The sequence below is a fragment of the Cherax quadricarinatus genome, chromosome 98, assembly GCF_038502225.1.
Source record: "Cherax quadricarinatus isolate ZL_2023a chromosome 98, ASM3850222v1, whole genome shotgun sequence".
In the NCBI taxonomy this organism is placed as follows: Eukaryota; Metazoa; Arthropoda; class Malacostraca; order Decapoda; family Parastacidae; genus Cherax; species Cherax quadricarinatus.
The window spans coordinates 7,353,942-7,373,201 of record NC_091389.1 but is presented as its reverse complement, the minus strand read 5'-3'; the positions used below and the strand labels follow the sequence as shown (position 1 = coordinate 7,373,201).

The following is a 19,260-nucleotide window of genomic DNA, read 5'->3' as shown; positions in this document are numbered from 1 at the left end:
GAAAGACAGGCTAACTCTCTTGTTGTGTGGTAGTGCTAGTGGGTATTTCAAAGTGAAGCCATTACTGGTGTAATTTTTTTTATTTATTATTTTTTATTATCACACCGGCCGATTCCCACCAAGGCAGGGTGGCCCGAAAAAGAAAAACTTTCACCATCATTCACTCCATCACTGTCTTGCCAGAAGGGTGCTTTACACTACAGTTTTTAAACTGCAACATTAACACCCCTCCTTCAGAGTGCAGGCACTGTACTTCCCATCTCCAGGACTCAAGTCCGGCCTGCCGGTTTCCCTGAATCCCTTCATATATGTTACTTTGCTCACACTCCAACAGCACGTCAAGTATTAAAAACCATTTGTCTCCATTCACTCCTATCAAACACGCTCACGCATGCCTGCTGGAAGTCCAAGCCCCTCGCACACAAAACCTCCTTTACCCCCTCCCTCCAACCCTTCCTAGGCCGACCCCTACCCCGCCTTCCTTCCACTACAGACTGATACACTCTTGAAGTCATTCTGTTTCGCTCCATTCTCTCTACATGTCCGAACCACCTCAACAACCCTTCCTCAGCCCTCTGGACAACAGTTTTGGTAATCCCGCACCTCCTCCTAACTTCCAAACTACGAATTCTCTGCATTATATTCACACCACACATTGCCCTCAGACATGACATCTCCACTGCCTCCAGCCTTCTCCTCGCTGCAACATTCATCACCCACGCTTCACACCCATATAAGAGCGTTGGTAAAACTATACTCTCATACATTCCCCTCTTTGCCTCCAAGGACAAAGTTCTTTGTCTCCACAGACTCCTAAGTGCACCACTCACTCTTTTTCCCTCATCAATTCTATGATTCACCTCATCTTTCATAGACCCATCCGCTGACACGTCCACTCCCAAATATCTGAATACGTTCACCTCCTCCATACTCTCTCCCTCCAATCTGATATTCAATCTTTCATCACCTAATCTTTTTGTTATCCTCATAACCTTACTCTTTCCTGTATTCACCTTTAATTTTCTTCTTTTGCACACCCTACCAAATTCATCCACCAATCTCTGCAACTTCTCTTCAGAATCTCCCAAGAGCACAGTGTCATCAGCAAAGAGCAGCTGTGACAACTCCCACTTTGTGTGTGATTCTTTATCTTTTAACTCCACGCCTCTTGCCAAGACCCTCGCATTTACTTCTCTTACAACCCCATCTATAAATATATTAAACAACCACGGTGACATCACACATCCTTGTCTAAGGCCTACTTTTACTGGGAAAAAATTTCCCTCTTTCCTACATACTCTAACTTGAGCCTCACTATCCTCGTAAAAACTCTTCACTGCTTTCAGTAACCTACCTCCTACACCATACACTTGCAACATCTGCCACATTGCCCCCCTATCCACCCTGTCATACGCCTTTTCCAAATCCATAAATGCCACAAAGACCTCTTTAGCCTTATCTAAATACTGTTCACTTATATGTTTCACTGTAAACACCTGGTCCACACACCCCCTACCTTTCCTAAAGCCTCCTTGTTCATCTGCTATCCTATTCTCCGTCTTACTCTTAATTCTTTCAATTATAACTCTACCATACACTTTACCAGGTACACTCAACAGACTTATCCCCCTATAATTTTTGCACTCTCTTTTATCCCCTTTGCCTTTATACAAAGGAACTATGCATGCTCTCTGCCAATCCCTAGGTACCTTACCCTCTTCCATACATTTATTAAATAATTGCACCAACCACTCCAAAACTATATCCCCACCTGCTTTTAACATTTCTATCTTTATCTCATCAATCCCGGCTGCCTTACCCCCTTTCATTTTACCTACTGCCTCACGAACTTCCCCCACACTCACAACTGGCTCTTCCTCACTCCTACAAGATGTTATTCCTCCTTGCCCTATACACGAAATCACAGCTTCCCTATCTTCATCAACATTTAACAATTCCTCAAAATATTCCTTCCATCTTCCCAATACCTCTAACTCTCCATTTAATAACTCTCCTCTCCTATTTTTAACTGACAAATCCATTTGTTCTCTAGGCTTTCTTAACTTGTTAATCTCACTCCAAAACTTTTTCTTATTTTCAACAAAATTTGTTGATAACATCTCACCCACTCTCTCATTTGCTCTCTTTTTACATTGCTTCACCACTCTCTTAACTTTTTATTTTTTTATTTATTTTTTTTATCAACACATCGGCCAATTCCCACCAAGGCAGGGTGGCCCGAAAAAAACTTTCATCATCATTCACTCCATCACTGTCTTGCCAGAGGGGTGCTTTACACAACAGTTATAAAACTGCAACATTAACACCCCTCCTTCAGAGTGCAGACACTCTCCAGGACTCAAGTCCGGCCTGCCAGTTTCCCTGAATCCCTTCATAAATGTTACTTTGCTCACACTCCAACAGCACGTCAAGTATTAAAAACCATTTGTCTCCATTCACTCCTATCAAATACACTGGCGTATCACTCTGAAAATCCCAGTGTGTTCAAGAAAAACAGTGTTGTCAAGAGTAAACTGTGTGTGATGTGGAAAGCAAACAGTAGGGCATGGGTCGCCAGGGAAATTTTCCTGGAATGGTTCAATTAAGTGCTTGGCCCTAGTGGATAATAAACTGCAACTCCAGTGCCTCCTGTTAATGGATAATGCTCCTGCTCATCCGCCAGATTTAGAAGACCAATTGTCTAAGAAATTCAGTTTTGTAATAGTGAAGTTTTTGCTTCCTAACACCACTCCTCTCCTGCAGCCCATGAACCAGCAGATCATTGCAAACTTCAAAAAACTGTACACCAAAGCAATGTTTCAAAGGTGCTTTGACATAACCTTGGACTCTGAATTGACCCTGGTGGCTAAAGCTCCCGCTTCACACACGGAGGGCCCGGGTTCGATTCTCGGCGGGTGGAAACATTTCGACAAGTTTCCGTACACCTGTTGTCCTGTTCACCTAGCAGCAAATAGGTACCTGGGTGTTAGTCGACTGGTGTGGGTCGCATCCTGGGGGACAAGATTGAGGACCCCAATGGAAATAAGTTAGACAGTCCTCAATGACGCACTGACTTTCTTGGGCTATCCTGGGTGGCTAACCCTCTGGGGTTAAAAATCCAAACGAAATCTTATCTTATGTTATCACTTCAGTATCTTCCACTCCGTAAGCCTTATAGATAAGGCTTGACAGGGAGTGACTTCCAGGACGATGAACTCTGCTTGGGAAAAATTGTGGCCAGATTGTGTCCAAAAGAAGGATTTTGAAGGATTTGAGGGTGACCCTGTCGACCCTAAACCTGCTGTGCAATCAATTGTGGCATTGGGGAATTCCATGGGGTTGGATGTGAATGGCGAGGATATGGAAGAGTCGGTGGAGGCCCATAATGAAGAGCTAACCACTGATGAGCTGCACGAGCTTCATCTGCGACAGCAACAGACCACAGCTGAGGAAATGGCTTCAGAGGAGGAGGAAGAGAGATGGAAGAAGGTGCCTTCTTCAAAGATTAAGGAGATTTGTGCAATGTGGACTAAAGTGCATTCATCTGTGAAGCAACATCACCCTGAGAAAGCTGTTGCAATCTGTGCTGGTGACTTTTACAATGACAATGCCATGTCCCATTTTAGGCAAATCTTAGAGATGCCAGAAACAGACCTATCTGTACAGATATACTGTATTGTGTGACAGGGGTCCAGTGACTCAAGCTGGTCCTAGTGACAGTAAAAAACAAAGGAGGGAAGTGACCTCAGATAAGGACTTGGTACCTAGAGTCCTTATGGAGTGGGATTTCCCTTCCAAACAATAACCTATCTTCCCTCTCCCCTCCTCCCTGTCTTCCTTCCAGCAACAATAACCTTCAATAAACTAAGTGTTGTGTGTAATGTTCATTCTTTTGTGCATGTAACTATCTTTAGGGTAAAAAAATTTTTTTTTGTTGATACTTCTGGGTGTCTGGAACAGATTAATTCCATTTACATTATTTTTTATGGGGAAAATGGTTTTGGTTTTGGCCGAGCGTCCACTGTATCCACAGCATTAATAAGGTATGCCAGTAACTACATATAACTGCTGCAGATCCTCACCTGTGGAGATAGTTTCCATTCCAGTACCATTGCAGTACTGGCATCGTATTGCTTTAGTTCCCGGTTCGCACCGAGAACCTGAACACTTGGGGCAGATGTCCACCGTATTGAGAGTGACATCCTTGTTGATTCCCCGAGCTGCTTGAGAGAACGTTAGATTCAATGCAATCTGTTGGGAGGCAGTGAAAGTTAGGTTAGAGTGATTATAAATTGTCAGGAGGCAGTGAAAGTTAGGTTAGAGTGATTATAAATTGTCAGGAGGTAGTGAAAGTTAGGTTAGAGTCATTGTAAACTGTCAGGAGGCAGTGAAAGTTAGGTTGGAGTCATTGTAAACTGTCAGGAGGTAGTGAAAGTTAGGTTGGAGTCATTGTAAACTGTCAGGAGGCAGTGAAAGTTAGGTTAGAGTCATTGTAAACTGTCAGGAGGCAGTGAAAGTTAGGTTAGAGTCATTGTAAACTGTCAGGAGGCAGTGAAAGTTAGGTTAGAGTCATTGTAAACTGTCAGGAGGTAGTGAAAGTTAGGTTAGAGTCATTGTAAACTGTTACATAAACTAGAATTGTCACAAAAGTAATGCCAACAGTCACAGGGGTGAGGCAGAGGGGGGGAATCAGACCCCCTCAAAATTCCATCAGCCCCCAAATTCACTCAGATAAAAGTGCTGCTTGAAGTGATGGAGTGAATGATGGTGAAAGTTTTTCTTTTTCGGGCCACCCTGCCTTGGTGGGAATCGGCCAGTGTGATAATAAAAAAAAAAAAAGTGCTGCTGCTTTAAGAGTCCCCCCCCCCTATAGCCTTGTCTACCAGACATTGTCACCACTAAATCCTTGTCTACTAGACACTGTCACCTCCAATTCCCCCCTGTATAAAACACCTGGAGCCACCTGTGTAAATAACTTGCCTCCTGAGCAGCGCCAAAGCCGAATGTGGACTCAGCAAAGTCCTGATCTCCCATGTCAAACCCGCCTCTTCGGAAATCACCAAAGATCTTCCTGAAGAGTTCCTCAGGATCAATGGTTGTCTGGTAGCTCCAGCCAGACTGGAATGGATTTCCGCCCATGCCGCTGCTGCCCGCACGACCCATCTGCTCTGCCGTGTGTCCCATGGTGTCATACTGGCGCCGTTTCTCCTCATCACCAAGCACCTGGTAACAAAATTTCAATTAAAATCAATTTTTAAGAAGAGATTAATGGAGAAATTAACCCCTTGGTGTTAATGACTCATGAAATCGCAATTATGGGGGAGCGTTAAACCTGTAGGAATTATACAGTACCGGTGGGGGGGGGAGGAAGTAATGCAGGCGTAATAACAAACTACAAATAAACCACAGAACAGGTGGGTTTTAAACCCGTGGCAACTAAGTCCTAAAACTTAGTCTAGTGTGGTAGACAATTTTCTTTCTGCAAACAGTACATAGAAGATGTACTTTACATGTAATAAAAATCTTTTTAAGCACAAAAGAAAGCCACTAACATGCTGTGCAGTTCAGACAAACTAATCCTAATGCTTACACACTAATTAAGAATTAGACACGGGTTAAGTGGGAGCCACGCCCCTCCTCTTCTGTATACCTTTGATATATCTTTCATGATTTTGGAGTCTTTCTATTCCTGAAGCTTTCTACTCCTTGGTGCTAGCCTAGTCAACCAGGCTGTTGCTGCTAGTGGCCTGCTGCCCCACATATCCATCACAGCCTGGTTGATCTAGCACCTGGTGAAGATACAGTTTCCTCTTGAAGACTTCTACACTTGTTCCAGCAATCTTTCTGATATCTGGAACAAGTATAGAAGTATCTTCACCAGGTGTCAGATCAACCAGGCTGTGATGGATAAGTGGGGCTGCGGACCTCCAACTGAGCTTATAAAGAATAGTGAAGCTTTCATACGACAGTGACCCACTAGAAACTAAGCTAGATTTCTGACTTATTTACTTAGCGCCGTTGTAAAAACAGTCAAATGGGTGACTGTTGATGAAGCCTTCAACAGAAACTGTCACTGTTTTGCAACAGTTGTGGCTAACTGTTGTCTGTTGGTAGACTTTTTCTTATACTGTTGTCTGTTGGTAGACTTTTTCTTATCGTTTTTCCTGATGTAGCCTAAAGTAAACCCAACGAAACTTAATCTCGCACAATACACAACCCACATCATACTCAACCCTCACACTTTCCTAAGTGGGAGTTGAGTATCAACCAGGTTGTTGCTGCTGGTCTGCTGGCACACACAGTTGATGGAATTGCATACAGAATAGTGCCATCTGAAGATCATTAGAATTTTAGCCTCTGGACACACTTCGCAAGACACCTACTGCAAGAACAAATGAAAGGTCGTGGTAGTGATGATGTACCAGGCTAGGCATGGATGTAGTGTGCAGGGTGACCCAAAAAATAAGAAACGCTTTCACCATCACTCACTCCACCACTGTCTTGCCAGAGATGTATCTACACTACTTTTCAGATGCTCAGATGGGGTCCCTGTGTCTCTATTTCCAATGGAAATACCAGGACCTCAATGGAAATACCAGGACCTCAATGGAAATACCAGGACCTCAATGGAAATACCAGGACCTCAATGGAAATATTAGGACCTCAATGGAAATACCAGGACCTCAATGGAAATACCAGGACCTCAATGGAAATACCAGGACCTCAATGGAAATACCAGGACCTCAATGGAAATACCAGGACCTCAATGGAAATACCAGGACCTCAATGGAAATACCAGGACCTCAATGGAAATATTAGAACCTCAATGGAAATACCAGGACCCCAATGGAAATACCAGGGCCTCAATGGAAATACCAGGACCTCAATGGAAATACAAGGATCCCAATGAAAATACAAGGACCCCAATGGAAATACAAGGACCACAATGGAAATACAAGGACCACAATGGAAATACAAGGACCACAATGGAAATGATGTCACTGACTTTTTTGGGTTATCCTGGTGGGCAATTTAAACATGTACTATATTAATGCATCGACAAATGAGTGCTTTTAACCACACAAGCAGTCTGTATTGCTTGTGAAGACTGGTATTCCAAATGGGAGGAGAATGAAATTAGTCCTGTAGCCTACATGGCCACGTATGTGCTCGCATCAGGGGTGACATGTCCAGTGGTCCTGGAGACCTGATGTCTGAAGCACTGATGACTAAGTGGACTAAGGCAATTCAGAATTTTGGCAGGCTTCTCATGAGGTGTGCTAAAGGATCAGGGGTTTGATTCCCGGCTAATCGCAGTACAGTAAGTCCTCAACTCACACTCATTGGGGACCTGAATTGCGTATAATAATATGTAATGACATTATACAAAATAATGATGATATACACAATACAGAAGATTCTCAATGTGTTCCTAAGTCAATGACTTAATGTACTGTTAATACAGCCTCTCCTCATTTGATGACGGAGTTTCGTTCCTAAGACTGTCAGTAAACAAATTCGTCACTAAGTGAGGAGCATACTATAATGGTAGTGGGTTTGTGTCAACCATCTTTGATATTGCTTTACGTAATGTCACCTTTGCACCATTTATAACATTTCTGGTATATTTTTAATGTTTATACACTAGTGTACTGTATATTGTAATAAACAGAATAGAGGAAATCAGCTCTAATATACATTTAGGTATGCATACATGTCAGAGAGCCTGTTGTAAGCCCAAGTCGTCAGTAAACGAGTATGTCGCTAAGTGAGGAGAGGCTGTATATTATTATGTATGATAATTGTACTTACGTGTACCTGTACCTAAATAAACCTACACCTCCAGGACTCAAGTCTGGCTCTTACCTCATATGCTTCAGAAACTTCGGTGAACTTTTTCTGTGAGGTGGGGTCATCTTTATTAACATCCGGGTGGTACTTCTTTGCCAGTTGGTAATAAGCCTTCTTGATCTCCTTGCTGGAGGCATTGCGTGGGATCCCAAGGACTTCATAGTAGTCACGTTGTTTAAAACCTTGCGATGTGTGGTACTGCGAGCTGCCCTGGGGTCCTAATACCTTGCCTGTAATGCCAGGAAATACTGTAATATCTCACATGTAATTTGCATAGTCTTAAATGACATGATTTATGGCAGCCCAAAAGTAGACAGAAAATTACACTGCATTACTATGCTGTATTATACAGTGGACCCCCGGTTAACGAACTTTTTTCATTCCAGAAGTATGTTCAGGTGCCAGTACTGACCGAATTTGTTCCCATAAGGAATATTGTGAAGTAGATTAGTCCATTTCAGACCCCCAAACATACACGTACAAACGCACTTACATAAATACACTTACATAATTGGTCGCATTTGGAGGTGATCGTTAAGCGGGGGTCCACTGTACTGCATTAAGCACATAAAGAAGCACTGCAGTAAGCCTACTGGCCAATGCTAGACAGGTCAAAGTCCTCTAATGGCCTAAGCTAGTCAGGTCCAAGTCACCTCCACTTAACAAAGAAGGAGTACTGCGCAAGACCCACTGGCCCAAGTTAGTCAGGCCCAAGTCACCTCCACTTAACAAGGAAGGAGCACTGCATCAGACCCACTGGCCCAAGCTAGTCAAGTCTTCTTTTTCTGGTCACCCTACCTCAGTGGTAAATGGCTGATGTGTTAATACCAAATAAAAAATTAATACATATATTAGCAGTTTGGAGGGATAAGTTGTGTATCTTTATACGTACAGTGGACCCTCGACTAATGCTATTAATCCGTTCCTGAGAGCTCATCGTTAGTCAAAATAATCGTTAGTCAAGTTAATTTTCCCCATAAGAAATAATGGAAATCAAATTAATCCGTGCAAGACACCCCAAAGTATTGAAAAAAAAAATTTTTAACACATGAAATATTAATTTTAATACACACAAACTGAAGAAGACATGCACAGTTACATGACACTTACCTTTATTGAAGATCTGGTGATGATTGATGGGATGGGAAGAGGGGAGTGTGTTGATGGCCTTAGTGTTTAGAAGGGGAATCCCCTTCCATTAGGACTTGAGGTGGCAAGTCCTTTTTTGGGGTTACTTCCCTTCTTCTTTTAATCCCAATAGGACCAGCTTGAGAGTCACTGGACTTCTGTCTCACAACATATCTGCCCATAGAGGCCTGTACCTCCCGTTCCTTTATGACATTCCTAAAGTGTTTCACAACATTGTCAGTGTCACCATTAAACACTTGTTCAGGTTTCAGTCCTTCACTGTCTATGTACTCCTTGAATTCCTGCACATATTTTTCAGCTGCTTTTTGGTCCAAACTGGCAGCCTCACCATGCCTTATCACACTATGTATGCCACTACGATTCTTAAATCTCTCAAACCAACCTTTGCTGGCCTTAAATTCACTCACATCACCACTAGTTGCTGGCATTTTTCTAATTAAATCGTCATGCAACTTCCTAGCCTTTTCACATATGATCGCTTGAGAGATGCTATCTCCTGCTATCTGTTTTTCGTTTATCCACACCAATAACAGTCTCTCAACATCTTCTATCACTTGCGATCTCAGTTTCGAAAACATAGTTGCACCTTTGGCAAGAACAGCTTCCTTGATTGCCGTTTTCTTGGCCACAATAGTAGCGATGGTTGATTGGGGTTTTGTGTACAGCCTGGCCAGCTCAGAGACACGCACTCCACTTTCATACTTAGCAATGATCTCTTTCTTCATATCCATAGTAATTCTCACCCCTTTTTGCTGTAGGGTTGGCACTAGAAGCTTTCTTGGGGCCCATGGTGACTTATTTTGCAGGTGCAATCACTAAAAAGGCTGTGATAATATGAAATGTTCCGATTGTATGCTTGGAAGCGACCGCGGTGGCTGGCTGGCTTGTAAACACTGACCAGAAGTGGATGCGTCTCAGACGGAACGAATAGTGTTGGTCGAGTTTTTTAGCGCTAATCAAGGCAAAATTTTTGCGATAAAATGTATCGCTAGTCAGATTTATCGTTAATCGATGCCATCGCTGGTCAAGGGTCCACTGTATATGCTTCTAAACTGTCGTGTTCTGAGCACCTCTGCAAAAACAGTGATTATGTGTGAGTGAGGTGAAAGTGTTGAATGATGATGAAAGTATTTTCTTTTTTGGGGATTTTCTTTCTTTTTGGGTCACCCTGCCTCGGTGGGAGACAGCCGACTTGTTGAAAAAAAAAAATGTATTTATGGTCATTAAATGTATACAAATAAGGTTGAATGAGTATATAATGCATGTATATGGTGTATAAATACACATAGTTGACTAAATCTTATTGTAACCAGGTGGCCAAGTGGTTAACACACTGGCTTGGAGTTTTACAACCCATCAACCAAATCTTTAAAAAGGCCACAGAAAACAATATGAAGTTCAATGAAGAGGAATTTCAATTATCAAGATATGGAAAACTTGGGTAAATTAAAACTGCATTGGATTATAAAACAAATTCCAACCAAACAACAGAGTGAAAAACTAATGTGAAGGACCTGGGAGTGATCATGTCAGGGTAAGTTTCAAAGATCACAACAATGTACCTAACACACCTGCAAGAAAAAATGACAGGATGGATAATGAGAACTTTCAAAACTAGGGACACCAAGCCTATGATGACACTACAGATCACTTGTTCTCTCTTAGCTGGAATATTGCTGCACACTAACAGCACCTATCAAGGCAGGTGAAATTGCTGACCTAGAGAGTGTACAGAGAACTCTCACAACACACATAAGTATGATAAAACACCTAAATTACTGGGAACGGTTGAAGTTCCTCGACCTGTACTTCCTGGAATGCAGGCAAGAAAGATACATGATAATATACACATGGAAAATCCTAGAGGGACTGGTATCAAATTGTAAAGTAAAAGGACACAAGTGCAACTAATGTGACATTTTATTGTGGCAACGTTTCGCTCTCCAGGAGCTTTGTCAAGCTGTTACAAACAGTACATGGACACAGAGGGTATATAAAGGCTCAGAGTGAGGTGCAATACTAGTGGTAGTGGTAGTAGTAGTGACGTAAGTTGTAGTAGTAGTAATACAATATGGTAGAGCAATTAACTCGTACATGAGTAAAAGGATATAAAAGCTATTAGTTGGGTAACATAAAAATAGGTTAGACAAATATAGACTGAATAGAGAAGGCCTGTTTCAGTGTTCATTCTCTGTAATGTGGTTTGTGTAGTATAACAGGAGAGACTATGTGTGTGTGTGATGAATGGTTTTGAAAATCGACAAGTTGAAGAATTGAGACACTTGTGCAACACATGGGAATCTTTACTGAAGAAACGTTTTGCCACACAGTGGCTTTATCAGTCCAATACAAAGTAGAAATTGGTAAGGAGAGGAGAAGTTGGAGGTAATCAGTCCCTCAACCTGGAATCGATGTGTTCAGTCCATCACTCTTGTAGGAAGTGCAGCACAGGGCCAGAGAGATGGCTTATATACTGCGGTGAGATGAGTTGAAGCAGGAGGAGGCGGGATCACAGTGGGACCTGCCACTAGTGTAAGTAGGTCGTCGTCCAAAGGTTGGACAAGCGTTGAAGTCTTTGTACCAAGATCCCATGATGTTGCAGTGTCTGACAGATGTGATGAATGGTTTTGAAAACAGACAAGTTGAAGAATTGAGGCACTAGTGGCAGGTCCCACTGTGATCCCGCCTCCTCCTGCTTCAACTCATCTCACCGCAGTATATAAGCCATCTCTCTGGCCCTATGCTGCACTTCCTACAAGAGTGATGGACTGAACACATCGATTCCAGGTTGAGGGACTGATTACCTCAAACTTCTCCTCTCCTTACCAATTTCTACTTTGTATTGGACTGATGAAGCCACTGTGTGGCGAAACGTTTCTTCAATAAAGATTCCCATGTGTTGCACAAGTGTCTCAATTCTTCTTCAGGAGAGACTACGTGATGGCAGGTTTACTGTTTTCAGGAGGATTCTTACTAAGACTTCAGAGATGGTGAAGCTGCCGTTGTTTTGTTTAATTGAATTAGAAACAACTATTAGTGAAAATTCAAAACATGTCTGCGGAAATTAGTTTCTTTGATCACTAATTGGTCGTCCCTGAACTTCACGATGCCCGGGCATAACAGAGGCTCTCTCTGCCCTGCGACTCATTATCGTAAATATATCATCTCAATGTACTACTTGCAAAGAAATAAATGAATCTGAATATTGTACATTTCTTCTTTAAGCTCGGTGTTCGATTTCTGAGACTTTATTGTATTATAATAAACATTTAATATTAAGTAGAAAATTAATAGTAATGAAATAAACAATAAAAATAATACAAAAATAATGAATACGTAATAATAATAATAATAATAATAATAATAATAATAATAATAATAATAATAATAATTATAATAATAATTATAATTATAATAATAATAATTATCATAATTATAATAATTATAGGTAGTAGGTTGGTAGACAGTAACCACCCAGGGAGCTACTACCGTCCTGCCAAGTGAGTGTAAAACGAAGCCTGTGATTGTTTTACATGATGGTAGGATTGCTGATGTCTTTTGTCTGTCTCATAAATATGCAAGATTACAGGTACGTCTTGCTACTTCTACTTACACTTAGGTCACACTACACATACATGTACACATTTATTTATACACACTCATCTGAGTTTTCTTTGATTTTATCTTAATAGTTCTTGGTCTTATTACTTTTCCTTTTATATCCATGGGGAAGTGGAATAAGAATCTTTCCTCCGTAAGCCATGCGTGTTGTAAAAGTCAACTAAAATGCCGGGAACAATGGGCTAGTAACCCCTTTTCCTGTAAACATTACTAAATAGAATAAGAAGAAGAAAATTTCTTTTTGGGGGATTTTCTTTCTTTTTTGGGTCACCCTGCCTCGGTGGGAGACGGCCGACTTGTTGAAAAAAAAAAAGAAAAAAAAAAAAAAAAAAAAAAAAAAAAAAATAATAATAATAATAATAATAATAATAATAATAATAATAATAATAATAATTATAATAATAATTATAATTATAATAATAATAATTATCATAATTATAATAATTATAGGTAGTAGGTTGGTAGACAGTAACCACCCAGGGAGCTACTACCGTCCTGCCAAGTGAGTGTAAAACGAAGCCTGTGATTGTTTTACATGATGGTAGGATTGCTGATGTCTTTTGTCTGTCTCATAAATATGCAAGATTACAGGCATGTCTTGCTACTTCTACTTACACTTAGGTCACACTACACATACATGTACACATTTATTTATACACACTCATCTGAGTTTTCTTTGATTTTATCTTAATAGTTCTTGGTCTTATTAATTTTCCTTTTATATTCATGGGGAAGTGGAATAAGAATCTTTCCTCCGAAAGCCATGCGTGTTGTAAAAGTCAACTAAAATGCCGGGAACAATGGGCTAGTAACCCCTTTTCCTGTAAAGATTACTAAAAAGAATAAGAAGAAGAAAATTGTCAAAGTGGGAAGTCTGAATGTGCGTGGATGTTGTGCAGATGATAAGAAAGAGATGATTGTGGATGTTATGAATGAGAAGAAGCTGGATGTCCTGGCCTTAAGTGAAACAAAGCTGAAGGGGGTGGAAGAGTTTCAGTGGAGAGGAATAAATGGGATTAGGTCAGGGGTTTCAAATAGAGTTAGAGCTAAAGAAAGAGTAGCAATAATGTTGAAGGATAAGCTATGGCAGGAAAAGAGGGACTATAAATGTATTAATTCAAGGATTATGTGGAGTAAAATAAAGATTGGATGTGAAAAGTGGGTTATAGTAAGTGTGTATGCACCTGGAGAAGAGAGAAGTGTAGAGGAGAGAGAGAGATTTTGGGAAATGTTGAGTGAATGCGTGGGGAGTTTTGAATCAAGTGTGAGAGTAATGGTGGTTGGGGATTTCAATGCTAAAGTGGGTAAAAATGTTATGGAAGGAGTAGTAGGTAAATTTGGGGTGCCAGGGGTAAATGTAAATGGGGAGCCTTTAATTGAGCTATGTGTAGAAAGAAATTTGGTAATAAGTAATACATATTTTATGAAAAAGAGGATAAATATACAAGGTATGATGTAGCACGTAATGAAAGTAGTTTATTAGATTATGTATTGGTGGATAAAAGGTTGATGGGTAGGCTTCAGGATGTACATGTTTATAGAGGGGCAACTGATATATCGGATCATTATTTAGTTGTAGCTACAGTTAGAGTAAGAGGTAGATGGGAAAAGAGGAAGGTGGCAACAACAAATAAGAGGGAGGTGAAAGTGTATAAACTAAGGGAGGAGGAAGTTCGGGTGAGATATAAGCGTCTATTGGCAGAAAGGTGGGCTAGTGCAAAGATGAGTAGTGGGGGGGGTTGAAGAGGGTTGGAATAGTTTTAAAAATGCAGTATTAGAATGTGGGGCAGAAGTTTGTGGTTATAGGAGGGTGGGGGCAGGAGGAAAGAGGAGTGATTGGTGGAATGATGAAGTAAAGGGTGTGATAAAAGAGAAAAAGGTAGCTTATGAGAGGTTTTTACAAAGCAGAAGTGTTATAAGAAGAGCAGAGTATATGGAGAGTAAAAGAAAGGTAAAGAGAGTGGTGAGAGAGTGCAAAAGGAGAGCAGATGATAGAGTGGGAGAGGCACTGTCAAGAAATTTTAATGAAAATAAGAAAAAATTTTGGAGTGAGTTAAACAAGTTAAGAAAGCCTAGGGAAAATATGGATTTGTCAGTTAAAAACAGAGTAGGGGAGTTAGTAGATGGGGAGATGGAGGTATTGGGTAGATGGCGAGAATATTTTGAGGAACTTTTAAATGTTAAGGAAGAAACAGAGGCAGTAATTTCATGCACTGGTCAGGGAGGTATACCATCTTTTAGGAGTGAAGAAGAGCAGAATGTAAGTGTGGGGGAGGTACGTGAGGCATTACGTAAAATGAAAGGGGGTAAAGCAGCTGGAACTGATGGGATCATGACAGAAATGTTAAAAGCAGGGGGGATATAGTGTTGGAGTGGTTGGTACTTTTGTTTAATAAATGTATGAAAGAGGGGAAGGTACCTAGGGATTGGCAGAGAGCATGTATAGTCCCTTTATATAAAGGGAAATGGGACAAAAGAGACTGTAAAAATTATAGAGGAATAAGCTTACTGAGTATACCAGGAAAAGTGTACGGTAGGGTTATAATTGAAAGAATTAGAGGTAAGACAGAATGTAGGATTGCGGATGAGCAAGGAGGTTTTAGAGTAGGTAGGGGATGTGTAGATCAGGTGTTTACATTGAAGCATATATGTGAACAGTATTTAGATAAAGATAGGGAAGTTTTTATTGCATTTATGGATTTAGAAAAGGCATATGATAGAGTGGATAGAGGAGCAATGTGGCAGATGTTGCAAGTATATGGAATAGGTGGTAAGTTATTAAATGCTGTAAAGAGTTTTTATGAGGATAGTGAGGCTCAGGTTAGGGTGTGTAGAAGAGAGGGAGACTACTTCCCGGTAAAAGTAGGTCTTAGACAGGGATGTGTAATGTCACCATGGTTGTTTAATATATTTATAGATGGGGTTGTAAAGGAAGTAAATGCTAGGGTGTTTGGGAGAGGGGTGGGATTAAATTTTGGGGAATCAAATTCAAAATGGGAATTGACACAGTTACTTTTTGCTGATGATACTGTGCTTATGGGAGATTCTAAAGAAAAATTGCAAAGGTTAGTGGATGAGTTTGGGAATGTGTGTAAAGGTAGAAAGTTGAAAGTGAACATAGAAAAGAGTAAGGTGATGAGGGTGTCAAATGATTTAGATAAAGAAAAATTGGATATCAAATTGGGGAGGAGGAGTATGGAAGAAGTGAATGTTTTCAGATACTTGGGAGTTGACGTGTCGGCGGATGGATTTATGAAGGATGAGGTTAATCATAGAATTGATGAGGGAAAAAAGGTGAGTGGTGCGTTGAGGTATATGTGGAGTCAAAAAACGTTATCTATGGAGGCAAAGAAGGGAATGTATGAAAGTATAGTAGTACCAACACTCTTATATGGGTGTGAAGCTTGGGTGGTAAATGCAGCAGCGAGGAGACGGTTGGAGGCAGTGGAGATGTCCTGTTTAAGGGCAATGTGTGGTGTAAATATTATGCAGAAAATTCGGAGTGTGGAAATTAGGAGAAGGTGTGGAGTTAATAAAAGTATTAGTCAGAGGGCAGAAGAGGGGTTGTTGAGGTGGTTTGGTCATTTAGAGAGAATGGATCAAAGTAGAATGACATGGAAAGCATATAAATCTATAGGGGAAGGAAGGAGGGGTAGGGGTCGTCCTCGAAAGGGTTGGAGAGAGGGGGTAAAGGAGGTTTTGTGGGTAAGGGGCTTGGACTTCCAGCAAGCGTGCGTGAGCGTGTTAGATAGGAGTGAATGGAGACGAATGGTACTTGGGACCTGACGATCTGTTGGAGTGTGAGCAGGGTAATATTTAGTGAAGGGATTCAGGGAAACCGGTTATTTTCATATAGTCGGACTTGAGTCCTGGAAATGGGAAGTACAATGCCTGCACTTTAAAGGAGGGGTTTGGGATATTGGCAGTTTGGAGGGATATGTTGTGTATCTTTATATGTATATGCTTCTAAACTGTTGTATTCTGAGCACCTCTGCAAAAACAGTGATAATGTGTGAGTGTGGTGAAAGTGTTGAATGATGATGAAAGTATTTTCTTTTTGGGGATTTTCTTTCTTTTTTGGGTCACCCTGCCTCGGTGGGTTGCCCTGCCTCGGTGGGTTGCCCTGCCTCGGTGGGTCACCCTGCCTCGGTGGGTCACCCTGCCTCGGTGGGTCACCCTGCCTCGGTGGGTCACCCTGCCTCGGTGGGTCACCCTGCCTCGGTGGGTCACCCTGCCTCGGTGGGTCGCCCTGCCTCGGTGGGTCACCCTGCCTCGGTGGGTCACCCTGCCTCGGTGGGTCGCCCTGCCTCGGTGGGTCACCCTGCCTCGGTGGGTCACCCTGCCTCGGTGGGTCACCCTGCCTCGGTGGGTCGCCCTGCCTCGGTGGGTCACCCTGCCTCGGTGGGTCACCCTGCCTCGGTGGGTCGCCCTGCCTCGGTGGGTCACCCTGCCTCGGTGGGTCACCCTGCCTCGGTGGGTCGCCCTGCCTCGGTGGGTCACCCTGCCTCGGTGGGTCACCCTGCCTCGGTGGGTCACCCTGCCTCGGTGGGTCACCCTGCCTCGGTGGGTCACCCTGCCTCGGTGGGTCACCCTGCCTCGGTGGGTCGCCCTGCCTCGGTGGGTCGCCCTGCCTCGGTGGGTCACCCTGCCTCGGTGGGTCACCGTGCCTCGGTGGGTCACCGTGCCTCGGTGGGAGACGACCGACTTGTTGAAAAAAAAAAAAATAATAATAATTATAATTATAATTATAATAATTATAATAATTATAATTATAATAATTATAATAATTATAATAATAATAATTACTAAAATAATGAATACAATAAATAAATTTAATAAAAAATAATTAAATAATAGTACATAATTATAATAATTACTACAATTATATAACAATTATATAACAATTACTATAATAATTTTTTCCAATACATTAATACAAAAGTTTTATATAATCTCTAATCCAATAAATTACTTAATTACATTTATGAGGAGCATTAAACCTGTAGGGAGTCAACCAAGGTGTAGGAGGATGAAGGATAATGAGGTCTGATCCGAGGAAAGAAGATCACTCCAGTTCCTGGGATCAAGAGCCCTCCACTGGGGGTCAAAACCCATCACTTTAAAACAGGTTACTTAACTCGTAATATATCTTGTCAGTGTAATTACACTAACGGGCTAATTACCAGCCATTATAACCCACTTAGTAATTAACATCACACCCGTGTTAATTAACCCAATTCGCGGTAAACCCGCAGGGGGTAACAAGTGCCCCAGCAGACGACGCAGACCCAGTATTTACCCTGGTGTAGGACGTTATTTATCAGCCTGAGTCGCCCTACTGTCACCCAGGAATGTGTGGAGAAGTACAAACTACCATGAACACCGTGATATAGCACCCTGGAGCAACATCTTGCAGGCTGGTGCAACAATTTCCAGCAGGAGAGAGCGCGGGGAGCCGCCACACCGGCCGCCATGTTGTTGTTGTCTCAGCTGCTACACATTCACAACTAACTTTATTTTTTTTTTTTTTTTTTTTTATTCGCCGGTATTCTCCCGGCCCGGGTCTTTTCCAAGTAGTGGTGACCCGGCCTTGGCTCCCTCTTTAGGGAGTGTCTGAGACCTAAGTCTTTATTTATTATTTTTATCTTAGTATATTAATGTTTTATTGTTTTTTTTTAGTATTTAGGTTTTGCTATATTATATAAAGTTGTATAGCCCTTGTGGCTTAGCGCTTCTTTTTTGATTATAATAATAATATATTATATAAAAAAATAAATTTCTTTTTATATCTCTTCAAATGAATTTCTTAGGCATTCACAACGGCACAAAATTTTGTCACTCAGCTGCTACACATTCACAACTAACTTTATTATTTTTATCTTAGTATGTTAATGTTATATTGTTTTTGATATTTAGGTTTTGTTATATTATATGCAAAAAAAAATATATTTCGTTTTATATCTTTTTAAAATAATTTATGAGGCATTCACAACGGTACAAAATTTTGTCCCTCTCAGCTGCTCCACATTCACAACTTAATTATTTTTATCTTCATATTTGAATGACGTATTATTTTTGGTATTTAGGTTTTATTATATTACGTACAAAAAATAAATTTCTTTTTATATCTTTTGAAAATAACTTACAAGGCATTCATTCACAACACTACATTATTATACCCCTCAAGGAAGGTTCCTTGATGTTGGTGAGGGGCTCTTGATTTAGGGAATTGGATCTGTGCTCCAGTTCCCCGAATTAAGCCTGAATGCCTTCCACATCCCCCCCCCCAGGCGCTGTATAATCCTCCGGGTTTAGCGCTTCCCCCTTGATTATAATAATAATAATACATTATTATAATCAAAAAGAAGCGCTAAACCACAAGGGCCATACAGGGCAGGAAGGAAGCGAGGGCATCAGGTGGTAAAAGGGAGATGGATGAGTAATAGGTTACGGAGAACAGCGGGGTAGTGGATGGTGGAAGGGCAGAGGGCAGCAAGAAACTGAGCTAGAAAGGGCTGAGAGGAGTGCGAAAGGTATCGTCATTAGAGTTTGTGGAGTAAATCAGTCGTTGTCAAGAAGTCTATGAGAGAGTCAGGATTAAAGGAGGGTCCATCAGCAAGAAGGGAAGGTAAAGAGAGA

At 41.4% G+C, this 19,260-nt stretch overlaps 1 protein-coding gene across 3 annotated transcripts in view; it reads right to left on the bottom strand.

Moving 5' to 3' along the window:
• Nucleotides 1-18,109, bottom strand: part of LOC128702580 (protein tumorous imaginal discs, mitochondrial) — a 43,394-nt gene extending 25,285 nt beyond the window's left edge. For all 3 annotated transcript variants that reach the window (XM_053796881.2, XM_053796882.2, XM_053796883.2), the window contains exons 1-4: nucleotides 17,921-18,109; nucleotides 7,867-8,081; nucleotides 4,981-5,223; nucleotides 4,083-4,251 (exon numbers count right to left, since the gene is read on the bottom strand). In XM_053796881.2, coding sequence (XP_053652856.2) covers nucleotides 4,083-4,251; nucleotides 4,981-5,223; nucleotides 7,867-8,081; nucleotides 17,921-18,095 — 802 coding nt within the window. In that variant the 5' untranslated portion in view covers nucleotides 18,096-18,109. The remainder of the gene's footprint in view (nucleotides 1-4,082; nucleotides 4,252-4,980; nucleotides 5,224-7,866; nucleotides 8,082-17,920) is intronic.
• Nucleotides 18,110-19,260: the final 1,151 nt, after the last annotated feature.